Source organism: Apaloderma vittatum, unplaced genomic scaffold (assembly GCF_000703405.1).
Source record: "Apaloderma vittatum isolate BGI_N311 unplaced genomic scaffold, ASM70340v1 scaffold17140, whole genome shotgun sequence".
NCBI lineage: Eukaryota > Metazoa > Chordata > Aves > Trogoniformes > Trogonidae > Apaloderma > Apaloderma vittatum.
In genome coordinates this window covers 1357-12964 of record NW_009696408.1, presented here as the reverse complement: position 1 = coordinate 12964, position 11608 = coordinate 1357, and the positions used below count along the sequence as shown (strand labels likewise).

Here is an 11608-nt window from a genome sequence, read left to right as displayed (position 1 = left end):
GGTGTGGTTGGTAGAGTAGAATGAAATTTAATAGGCACTGGTTTCACACAGCTGCTGCAAGGTCCTGAGGCTTCAGTCACTGCATTTTCATCAGTGCTGTCTCCCCACTGGTCACCTGGCTCACAGAAACAGTCATTGTGCAGTGAGAAAAGACCAAAGGCACTGCTCTTCCTGAGCTCCCCCTGTAATTAAAGGGCAGAACTGACCTGCCTTATTAACAACTGTTAGTCACGCAGAGCCAGACTTGGTGCCTCTCAAAGCACAAAGCGGCCAAGAGACACACTTAATCTTGCTAAGAAGGTAGAAAATTCTCCTAGTTAATATATCCGTAGCCCTAAAATATTATCTATGTACTAAAATGATTCCACTCTCCTTGGATGCTGGCAAGATTCTGGCAGCTCCTCGGGGAGACAACACACTTTCAACACCATGGCCAAAAAATAGTGTCAGGGCTGTTTGTCATTTTACTGTTAGTAAACCAGAAAAAATTGTTACAGATCCCAGCAGAACCACTGGTGTCAGTGTTAGGAAGATTTTTCTACATGTTGCAGGTAGGAAAAAAAAAAAACAACAAATCACTATTGCTTCTTTGATTGCTCATTCTGCATGGTGTAATTTATCTTTGCATTTGTTACAAGTGTGTTTTGTTGCAACAACCCCTGAACCATGCTTATATTTTCTTCCAGATTTTTAAAGTAAAAAAGTTTGTATCTTTTTAGAGTAAGATTGCAGTTAAATCTTTGGCAGTAGCTTATGATAGTGTTATTCCTCTTCAAGTTGCTGACAATCATGGAAACGATGTTAGGTTCTCTGGTAAATATTATTTGGCTGTTGAATTAATGGAGGAGCAAAGATCTACCAAATGGTTTTGCATTAGTGATGTTGCTTTGCTGGATCAAGTTGTTACTGATGCTGTCATGTGGAAGGGATGGCAAAATCACATCTCCGTTTTACTATCTCCACAGTATCCTGATAGTTTGTAGCTGCTACTTGTGAAATGTTGACATGTACTTACCACCATATCAAATACAAAAAGACAGATGCATATATGTGACCAGGATGTAATTGTGCCAAGTGATTATTTCTGCTGTGTACAGCAGGACTTCAGATAAACTGCTGGCAGTAACGAGTGCTTTTATTGATAATACTCGTATGGAACTTGGCACATAAAGATTAGTCTCAGAAGCAATGGCAGAGAAAGTAATATTATTAACTGTTGTCTTTTGAACAAAACAAATTTCAAGAAAGAGGTGTAGGTGGTTATTGATAAACCTGAATTATGAGTAGCTGCTCTAATTTAGCAAAACCAGCATTATTTCACATTTTGGAGGGAGATCGGAATAGTAGCAATGTGATATGACAAAGCAGCTCATCCAGTTAGATGTTCCTTCAGTGCTAAAACTAGCAGACAGCAAAAAAAGACTATTTTTTTTCCTCCCCGTGTCTTCCTGGTGTGATGGCTGGTGTACTGAGCTTTACCCAAAGGAAGCTGGTTTTGGCAGATGCCGCAGTCTTGCTGGGCCTGCTGTACCCAAGGAGGATGCTATGGAGTGCACCTTGCCTTGGCAGCAGAGCTGTGCGATTCTTAACAGAAGATGATTAGATGAGGATGTGTTCTGGATCATGGATTTCCTGCTGTCACTCTAAACCAGGTTGAGCATGGTTCTGATAACACCGAGGCCACAGGTTCGATTCCCATTCGATCCCCATGTGTTGCCTGATCTAGTCAAGAGGTGGCGTCCCTGCCCACAACAGGGAGGTTGGACTAGATGATCTCTAAGGTCCCTTCCAGCCTAGGCCATTCTGTGATTCTATTTCTTGTTAAAACTAACAGGTTAGGAACTCTGCTGGTAGAGCTGCTTCAGTTCTCATCTGGCAGGATCCGGGTCTGGTTTTGCTACCTGGATTATGGGCCGCCTTTCCAGCCCCATGTCCACTTGGAGTTCTGCTCTGCCTATGCAAATTTTGGCTGCTGTGATCAGAAGAGAGACAACAACATTGCAGCCAAATACTGGGACATCATGGATTACATTGATCCCCAGGAGCATGAAGCATGTGGAACGTATATCAAAAATATCCTTTGCCAGGTAGGGCAGGAAAACAGTATCTCTGTTCTAGGATTTAGCTTAAAAACTGACTATGAAACACAGAAAACTGCCTGTAGTATTCTTAAGGAGGTGTGCAAGTTCCGTGGCTATAAAAATTCCCTGGATGCAGACCTTGCTACATGCACCAGAACAGCTGATCGGCTGATGGCTGACAGGATGTGTTTCTATTCAGAAAACTGCTACAGGGGCAACTTAAGAAACCAAAAAGGCCAAATAAGCCTTGTGCAAGCTGATTGAAAGCATAGTGTAGGAACTAGTGCAGGAAAAGCAACATGCTTTTAACGCCAGTTTTAATCTGAGACCTTACTTGATTGCTGAATGCACTTTTTGCAGAGAAACTCTTACAAAACAGCCGAGTGTCAACTTGATCTTAGCAGCTTCTGCTTCTTTTAATGGTATTGCTTCATGCATGCTTGAGTGAAATAAGAGGGGACACGCAACCGTGACTGCAAGGCTACCTAATTCTGGGAGTTTATGTAGATCCTCAGGAACAGACTCTGTCATGTGTGTCTTGCCAGGTGTGTGTGCTGCAGGCATGGTTTGCCAGGCAAATGTTGTGTGGGAAGCTCAATGACTGGAAAAGCGTGGCAGCTTCTCAGGGGCTACGCTGATTTAGGAGGATGAACGATAGGAGACCCTTACTGCTGGCAGAACAGAGTTGAGGGAGCTCAGAGTTTATCAGAGTATGCCTTGTGTCAGAGGAAGGTGGTTTTCTCTTCTCTGATTGCTGGTCTGGGAGCTGGACTCTGTTCCCACTTACTGAAAGGAATCAAAAACGTTTTCCAAGGTGTTAGGTCTGTTCTGAAGTGATTTTTAAGAGGTGCTTTAGACTGCAAGTGACTTTGTGCACAGTGGTGTTGTGAACCAGCTGCAGCTGCATGTTAGTGGGAACGAGGGAGCTTTCCGCTCCAAGTGCAACACAGGTGAGACTGTTTGTACTCACCTTTCCTTGGTGACACCTTATCAGGCTGTCGTGTCTCCTTGTCTCCTACTCACTTGAGATCAGCACCATATTTTGTGAAAACTATAACCAGTGAGTGTATATGAGTGAAAGTGGAGGAGGTGAGCGATGGTTAATGGACTGAGCAGGATTGAGGGGGGGGGAACATGCCAGCCAAGTGTTGTTAAATGCCTGCCCCAAAGCTGCTCTCCTTCAAGAAGATGAGAACAGAAAGGCACTTACCTGAAGCTTTGGCTTTTGGGGATGGCACTCAGGGCCTATTGGTGCCTTTCCTTGTTCTGGGAAGACCTCAAACATGGTAAAACCAGTGTGATTCTGCCTCCTGGGCAGGGGCTGCAAGGACAGGCCTGGGGCACTTGGTGGCTCTCCTTTGCAGGCTGGGGACTTCTGACCTGCAAAGAAAAGTTCCTTACAGATGCAACATGAAATCAACAGAAGACAACTTATGTGCAGCTTTATAATCAACTGGCAGCAATGAAAAGTGAGAAACTTACTACACCAGCCAAGGGTTGAAAGGGCTTTGCTATGTAGAACTCTTATCTGCTCTTAGTGCAGCCAAAAGCCCTCAGGCTCTTCTGTAAGCAAAAAACCAGTTTACTATGCTAAGTTTGGAATGAGGGTCTGTAGCCTGCACATTAAATATCCTGGAAAGGCTACTAGCACTGAAAAGTAAAGTCAAGGCTTGTATAACTGCCCCAGATTTGTTTAATGAATTTTGTTTAATGAGGCAAAATATCCTAACTAGTTCTTCACTTTTCAGCCGTCTACTTACCTTCCTACATATGTGTTCAGTAAAAACTCTGCATTGACTATTTCAGGCTGCTGGCGTGGCAACTAGTAAAATAATGTTTCTGCAGAAAACAGCTCTTTTCGGTTTAACTTCCGCAGTTTTGTGTGGATTAAAATAAGAGGAAAGATTTTGATGGAAATATTTTATAGACATTCTGGCTCTGAATTTTTGCTATATGAGGAATTTCAGTTAGGTACAAATTCAAACACTGTGCCTGATTTTCAGCATTTAACCTATATTTCACACAGCTAAAAACCTAATGATATTTGAAGTGACATGATTTTTAGATGCCTTACAGTTGAAAACGTTGCCTGTGGCAGCTTTTTTATTTTTTCCTGAAGATCACATAGTCAATGATAGCTACATAAATTGCATAAGATACTTATTTGAAACAATCTTAAAACTCAACTACAGTCTTCTTTAGTGATACTATGAATGGAAGAACATGACTGAAGTTGTACAGCATCAGATGAAAGATTAACTTAGCCTGTACATTTAACCATCTGCAGCACCTGCAATTTTTTATGGTAGTATTTCACCTCCCTTTTTTTTAACCTGTCTCCTGCTAGCTTTATCTAATGGCTCCCTCATTTTTCTTCTAGGGGAAAGGGTGAACAAGGGATTCCCATGCATCTTCTCAGTGTCACTTGTGATACTTACAGACCTCTGTCAGGCTTTTACCCCACTCTGATCACTGCCATACAAAAAGCTGCTCAGTCCTGTTTTAATTAGGTGTTTTCTCTCTTTGACTGTCCTTGGGGATTTGTTCCCCTGTGTTGCTTTTGGAAAGGGGAACTGGAGCTATGCTTGGTGTTGAAGGTACAAGTGAACCTGTGCCTGTTTTGCTTTCCTTCTTTCTTTCCTAACGCTGGATTAGACCTAGGTATGGTCTTAAGCAGCTTAAAGTAGAATCTTAAATGTATCCAGAACGGGCAGTGTTGCTGGCTAATGTGAAAAATGTGTCCAGATTTGAGACTGCTGGTATGGAGAAGTCTGAAATACAACGGCTAACATTCTTCATACTGCACAGGGTTGCTTCATTGAGGGAGTCAACAAATTCTTCCCTTAGCCTGTGAAGAACAGGTTACAAAGTACCTAGTTCAGAAAATAGCAGGAGAAGCTAAGGGGGATTTCTAAAAGCAAAGGTAAGAAGAGATTGCAAAAAGAAATTGCCTGTCACTTCCTTAAAAGCCTCTAGTAATGGTGAATCCACAGCCTCCACAGACATACTTCTGTTGGGAGTAATTCAGGTGTGGCTGATTGCTTTGGCAAAGGCAACTACTGACTCTAGCCTTTATCAGTGTTCTGAGAGACTTTCTACTACTCCAGAGATGACTCATGTTCCCTGCCTTGCTAATTTTTCATTTTGTTAACTGGCTTGCTTCCATGAAGGTGTCTTGGCTTCTCCTGGATGTCTGTGCACAGCCACGTATTTAGTTTCTTCTGCTTTCTAGGAATGTTCTCCATATGCTGCACATCTCTATGATGCAGAAAACCCTCAGACGCCTCTGAGAAGCCTCCCGGGACTTTGTTTTGACTACTGCTTAGAGTTTCATGTCAACTGCCATTCTGCTGTCGGCCTGCTGATGAGCGATAAACACATCCAAGAATCCTGCATGACAAACAAAACGTGCTTTTGCAACTTCCTTCGCCTACATGATGAGGACTACTGCTTTCCCAACGTGCTGGAGAACACAGCCCTCAACTACAACCTGGGCTTGGTGGTGGAGGACCGCAAAGGCTGCCTCCACCTCTGTCTGACTGAGGTTGCCAACGGCCTGAGGAACCCCGTGCTCATGGTGCATGCAAACGACCGTACCCACCGTATGTTCGTAGCTGAGCAGGTGGGCGTGATCTGGGTCTACCTACCTAATGGCAGCAGGCTGGAGGAGCCCTTTCTGGATATTAAAAATATAGTGCTGGCTACACCATGGATAGGGGATGAGAGGGGCTTTCTGGGGATGGCTTTCCACCCCAAGTACAAGTACAATGGGAAGTTTTATATCTATTACTCATACATGGATAAGAACAGAGTGGAAAAAATCAGGATCAGTGAATTGAAGGTTTTAGCATCTGATGTCAATAAAGCTGATCCACTCTCAGAAAGGTAAAGTTCATGTTTTGAATGCTGTTGAATGCCACAATGAGAAATTATTTTTCTTTGTCCCTGTCCTTCCCCCTTGCAGAACCTGCATGTTCCCAGTTACCACGGTTCAGCTGTGTGATGGGCCTGCTGTGAAGCTACCAGAGACAGGTTGGCTCAAGGTCACACAGCAAATTAGAAATGATACTCAAAAGAGGACCCACGATCTAGGCTGCCATGTTGTCATCTCTCTACCTTGTACTCTTATCTTCTGAAGAGCAGTAATAGCATTAAGCCTATTGTTGAATTAACATCTGCCCTACAAGTGTTTGGTACTGTAGAAGAACAGGGATGCTTCACTACAGTACTATATATCCATTTGATCTTACACCTGTGCCCCTGCCCTGTCCCCCTGCTAAGAAAAAAACCCTAATTCTTAGTTATGGAGAAGAATAGCAGCCTTATTTTCTCTAGAGTTTCACAATGACCGTAAGATCCTTCTGAAGCTCTCAAATGCACTAACTGCTTCTCATAAAAGAAAGCAGAAGCAACCTGTCACAATCAAAGTTTAAAGGACAGCAAGTGTTGCCTGTGGGCGAACACACACTGTAAATTTGTAGTCATGTTTTCAGATGAGCTGTGATACTCCTGTGCTCATGGTGGTGGGTGAGCTGTGTAGCACAGGAGGTGTTAAAACAGTGCAGGCCAACGCAGGAGTCCTGCATGGCTCGTAGGAAACAGGAATCCCCTGTTTCCCGAAGGGTTGCTGTACGGAAAGATGCTCAGCTGTAAGGCAGGCAGACAGCGCTGTGCTGCAGGCTCACAGGAAACAAGATGCAACTCAGCACCGTATTTAACAAAGCTCACAGGTCTGTTCAGCTGGGAAATCTTGCTTTCTTCTGTAGAAGTGATGCAGTATTTCTGCAGCCAACTTGAATGTTCCGTCCTTCCCAGTAGCTACATCTGGACTTACTTTTTTATTTTTTTATTTTTTTTCTCCTGTGTTTGCTTTTTTGTTTAAGGAATCTTCTGGAGCTTGAGGAACCAGCTGCAAATCACAATGGTGGGCAGCTGCTCTTTGGTGTGGATAGCTATATGTATATATTCACAGGAGATGGAGGGAAAGCTGGAGACCCTTTTGGAAAATTTGGGAATGCTCAGAACAAGTAAGTAGGAAGGCAGGTGAAAGCTTTGAGCTTGTTCACCAAGATACAAGGTTTGGAAATGAGACAATGTGGAAGAATAAGAGTGCTTCCTTAAAGTGCTTGTGCATCTGCAAGTCTGTTCAATGCAGTATTTAAAAACTGAAGCTTTGCATTTTGAAAGCTGAGGAAACCCAAATTGTTTAGAGATGGGAGAGTATTCTGTGCTTGAGCAGGTTGCAAGACATACTAGCCACTGGTTTCTTTCTTTTGGACAAATAACATTTACTTCGGGAAAGAGGAACAGAATTGTTCATGTTTTCAGTTGACTTTCATGCTAAGGTGTTTTTTTTTCTGTGGTTCTTTATAGGAGTACTTTGTTGGGGAAAGTCCTGAGGATTGATGTGGATGGAAAAAGCCCTGATGAAAAGCCTTATCGCATCCCTCCTGATAATCCATTTGTGTCTGATCCCAAAGCTCGTGCTGAGGTTTATGCTTATGGGATCAGGAATATGTGGCGCTGTGCAGTTGACAGAGGGGACCCTGTCACGAAAAGGGGAAGAGGGAGGATATTTTGTGGGGATGTTGGGCAGAACAGGTTTGAAGAAATTGATGTCATTGTTAAAGGAGGTAACTATGGCTGGAGAGCAAAGGAGGGATTTGAATGCTACGACGCAAAGCTTTGCCACAATTCTTCTTTGGGTAAGAAAGAAGTTTCTTCTAGATCACTTCGTTATACATGTGTATTTAGTGGACTATAGCACAATTTTTCCAGCGAAGCTATATTATCCAGGTTGTGTGTTAAATGGAGATTGCTTACTTCTCCCCAGCCCTGCAATGTTGGTACAAAATGATGCTCTGCTTGTTTAGGGAGTTCCCTGCCATCCACATTGCAGTGGACAAGGTGTTTCAGGTCAAAGTCTGTGCCTTTTGCAGATGGTTTTCCTAGTGAAGTCAGGAAGCACTGCTGTGTTTTCTTCAGAAGCTCTGAGCAATGGTCGTGGTGAAGAAGAGTGGACCAGGCTGACGCTGAGACCCTGAAACAAATCCTGTGGAACGGGCAACATGTCCTAACAAATGGGGTGGTGCAGCAAAACACCCAAAAGCTGTGCTCTGGCTCTGACAGTGGGTGTGAAGGAGAAACTCACTTGCTGCCTTTACAAAAAAGAGTAGATATTGGTGGTCTTTGGAAAGCTCTTTGGAAAGCATGATAGAACTAGATATTATTATAATGTTTCTTAAGCTATTGGAGGGAAACACCTAGTCTGAAGCTCATGTAGATGTTTCTGAAACTTTTGTATGAGCAGGCAAGTGCAGAGCATGTTATTGACACTTCTCTGCTATGCTGATACTCATGTGACTCTCAAGCGTTTTTGTTTGGTTGTTTTTTATAGTGGCACTATCCTCAAATAACAACAAAGCTGAATTAGATTTTTGCTGTTAATCTACGTTTTTTTAATGAATTGTGTTTGTGATATTTATCCTCATCATTAAAGACAACCTGCTTGGTCCAGGAGGGAAAAAAGTAAGGATAAGACTAAAATTTCGTAGGACTTGATATCCAACCCAGGAAAGGGGTGAATCCAATTTTGACATTGCCAGAGGCAAAGCAGTTATTTCCTTGGTCTTATGACATAAAATGGAGGTAGCACACTTACACATGTTCTTTGCTGAGAATACCAGCAAGCCTATGAAGATGTAAACTTGAAATTGTTTGGTCTTGTTCTCTTCTCTAAAAAGACTGAGATTTGTAGAGACAACCCTTTTTAAAATGACACACACCTGTAAGATAACACTTCCTGTAGGCTTCTACCTTTCTGCATTGCTTGCCTGGTCCTTTGTGTTGTGGAAGCTCATCATGATTAATGCTTGATAAGCAGCTACACGGAGAGCTCCTTAAAGCCCCTGGGTCTGTTCATTCTAGAGTAAATTACCGAATTCCCACTGAAATTAAACTACGCCGTTTGCTCAACTGTACTGGTCCTTCTAGGCATTTTTGTGTCTGTTGGTATCATAAGCAATTTCTTTTTGATGTTCTCTAGATGTAAATTTTCTCACTTTTTATTATTCTGTGTTCAACAGATGACATTCTTCCAATATTTGCGTATGGCCGCAGTGTGGGGAAGTCAGTCACTGGAGGTTATGTATACAGAGGATGTGAATCGCCCAACTTGAATGGCCTTTATGTTTTTGGTGATTTCATGAATGGGTGAGACTGTTTTCTCTGCAGGTCCTATTCTGTACCCACATTTACCTTATCTGGGCAAATAGGCATCCTGAAACTTTTTGAGCCAGAGAAAATGAGACTCTCATATAAAGACCTTGATTTTCAAAGGCAATGGCAGGTATTATGCTATAGAGCTGATGTGGATATAAAAAGGAAAAATGCAAGAAAAAGTCATCTTTGTATATATTTTTTGACAGCTGCTAATACATAGTCTGTGTAATCTATTAAGTGCTCTGTTTGATATCATGATATTTTGGTTGGAATCTAGCCTTCCTCCAATTTAGACTCCTTAGGATAGGATTGATTTGCCTTTATTCAGATCTATTTTTCCAAAAGACAACCATTAAAGCCAGTCAACAGTCAGGGTCCTCACTTTTTTTCCCCAGTAATGCATGATTTTGACAGGAACTGATCTTGATAATGGAAACATAAAACAGAGGGTTTTTATTTTTCATCTAGTCAACTTATGGCTTTACAGGAAGATGGGAAGACAAATAGATGGAAGAAACGAGATATCTGCATTGGTAACACAAGAGCTTGTGCTTTCCCTGGAATGATCAGTTCTTACAGCAAATTCATTATCTCATTTGCTGAGGATGAAGCAGGTAGGTATTGTGCTAGCCATACATTTACTAGAAACTGTACTGTCAGTTCTGCATTGTGGGGCAAATGTGTGAGAATTATCTTGCTCCTCACATGTTACTAGAGACCAGGCACTGCAACACGGTTTTTGATTATCTCAGCATGTCAGGTAGGGTTGGTATGCGGCTCAGAGTTCTCCTGCCCGGTGGAACTGTTGCAGGTTGGCTTGATGGAGAGCTCAGGAGACGGATCCCCATGTGAACTTGCAGTCTCAATGCTCCAGATTCTCTAAGGAATTTGTACTCCTGTTTGAGCCTTTTCTCATTATTGGTTTATTTTATTATTTTTAATGCTATTTCGTTAATGAAAAGACTATATCAATGCAGTTTGTTCTTTCATTGTAACAGCTGATCCTCACTTCATTAGTATAAGTTGCTGTCTTAGTCACAACGACAGCATTTCAGACTGTGGATTATAGGCCATTATTTGGGGTTGAGGAAAGCCACTCATTTCAAAACTTAGTGAAAATGTCTCGGTCCATATTGCTATGGTCACGATGACCAAATCTCTCTGTAAGATGAAAGTACCAATGCATACTTTGTTCACTTTTGTACAATCTCCTGATAGGGAGCTACATAATACAAACAGTAGCTGCAAGATTTTGAGAACACAGGTGTGCTTTAGTGACCTCTGATGCTTGCAGGAAAAGAGTTTTGCTTGTAATGAAAATATCCTACGTCTGACTAGCTTATTTTGTCAGAGATGTACGCTTTGTAAAATAGGTACAATTTTAAACTTCTAACAGCATGGAGCAAGTGGATGTTAAATATCTCTTCTACTGGTTGTTCTTGTAGAAGCCAACTTGTGTTATGAAATTTGAAAGGCAACAACCGTTTTGCCACTTTCTGCTACAATTTGCCTGGATATTGTTCTAGGTGGTGCTCAAGGGAAGGTGTGAGGAGTAGCTGCTCTCCTCAGAGCTCATTAGAAATTTTTGGTGCAGCTATGAGATGGCTAAATATTTGTTGTGCAGAATTCCCCTCTATTTGTAGCTTCTAGTTGCTACTTTGGTACAAACAAATTTTTAAAGTACATATTTATACACAAGAAAGTAGCCTTTTGGATGACCACTGACATAAGGTAAATGAAGGTCCTGCTTTGGCACTGTGCTTGATCAAGAGCTGCTGGTTCTGTATGGAACCCTGCTGCAACCAAGAGATCATTTGGTATCCCTGGGAGTCCACCTGCACAGGTCAGAGTGAGACTGGAGACTACTTCTTAGGAGAAAGACATGACTGAGGGCGTGACTGAAGGGCTTTTCTGACCATGTGAATTAGCGAAGAGCCAGGAAAGAGAGCGAAGTGGAGCACTGGGTTTCAGCTTGGGAACTTAAATCTGAGACTGGTTTTCTTTTTTCCCTTCTGTTTAGGTGAGCTGTATTTTATGTCTACTTCTTATCCTAGTGCCTACGTACCACACGGATCGCTCTACAAGTTTATTGATCCTGCAAGGTTAGTAATTAAATGTTTTTCCATGCCAAATTCTTCTATGATCACCATACATTCTCCAACTGTCACAGTAGAAAGAATGCTAAGGACTACTGATACATAATCTCACTGACCTCCACATCCAGTCCTTGGTTTTTGTTCAGCCACTATATATCTGATGCAACTTTAATCAATTTTAGTGAATTTATTCCTCATTCATCGTATTTG

The 11608-nt window shown here is 42.2% G+C and overlaps 1 protein-coding gene across 1 annotated transcript in view; it reads left to right on the top strand.

Moving 5' to 3' along the window:
* HHIPL2 (HHIP-like 2) overlaps nt 1-11404 on the top strand; it is a gene marked incomplete at its 3' end in the record, with an annotated part of 12249 nt that extends 845 nt beyond the window's left edge. The window contains exons 2-7 of the mRNA XM_009874772.1: nt 5314-5966; nt 6965-7108; nt 7455-7786; nt 9167-9293; nt 9771-9916; nt 11323-11404. Of these exons, the coding sequence (XP_009873074.1) occupies nt 5314-5966; nt 6965-7108; nt 7455-7786; nt 9167-9293; nt 9771-9916; nt 11323-11404 (1484 nt within the window). The remainder of the gene's footprint in view (nt 1-5313; nt 5967-6964; nt 7109-7454; nt 7787-9166; nt 9294-9770; nt 9917-11322) is intronic.
* Nucleotides 11405-11608: the final 204 nt, after the last annotated feature.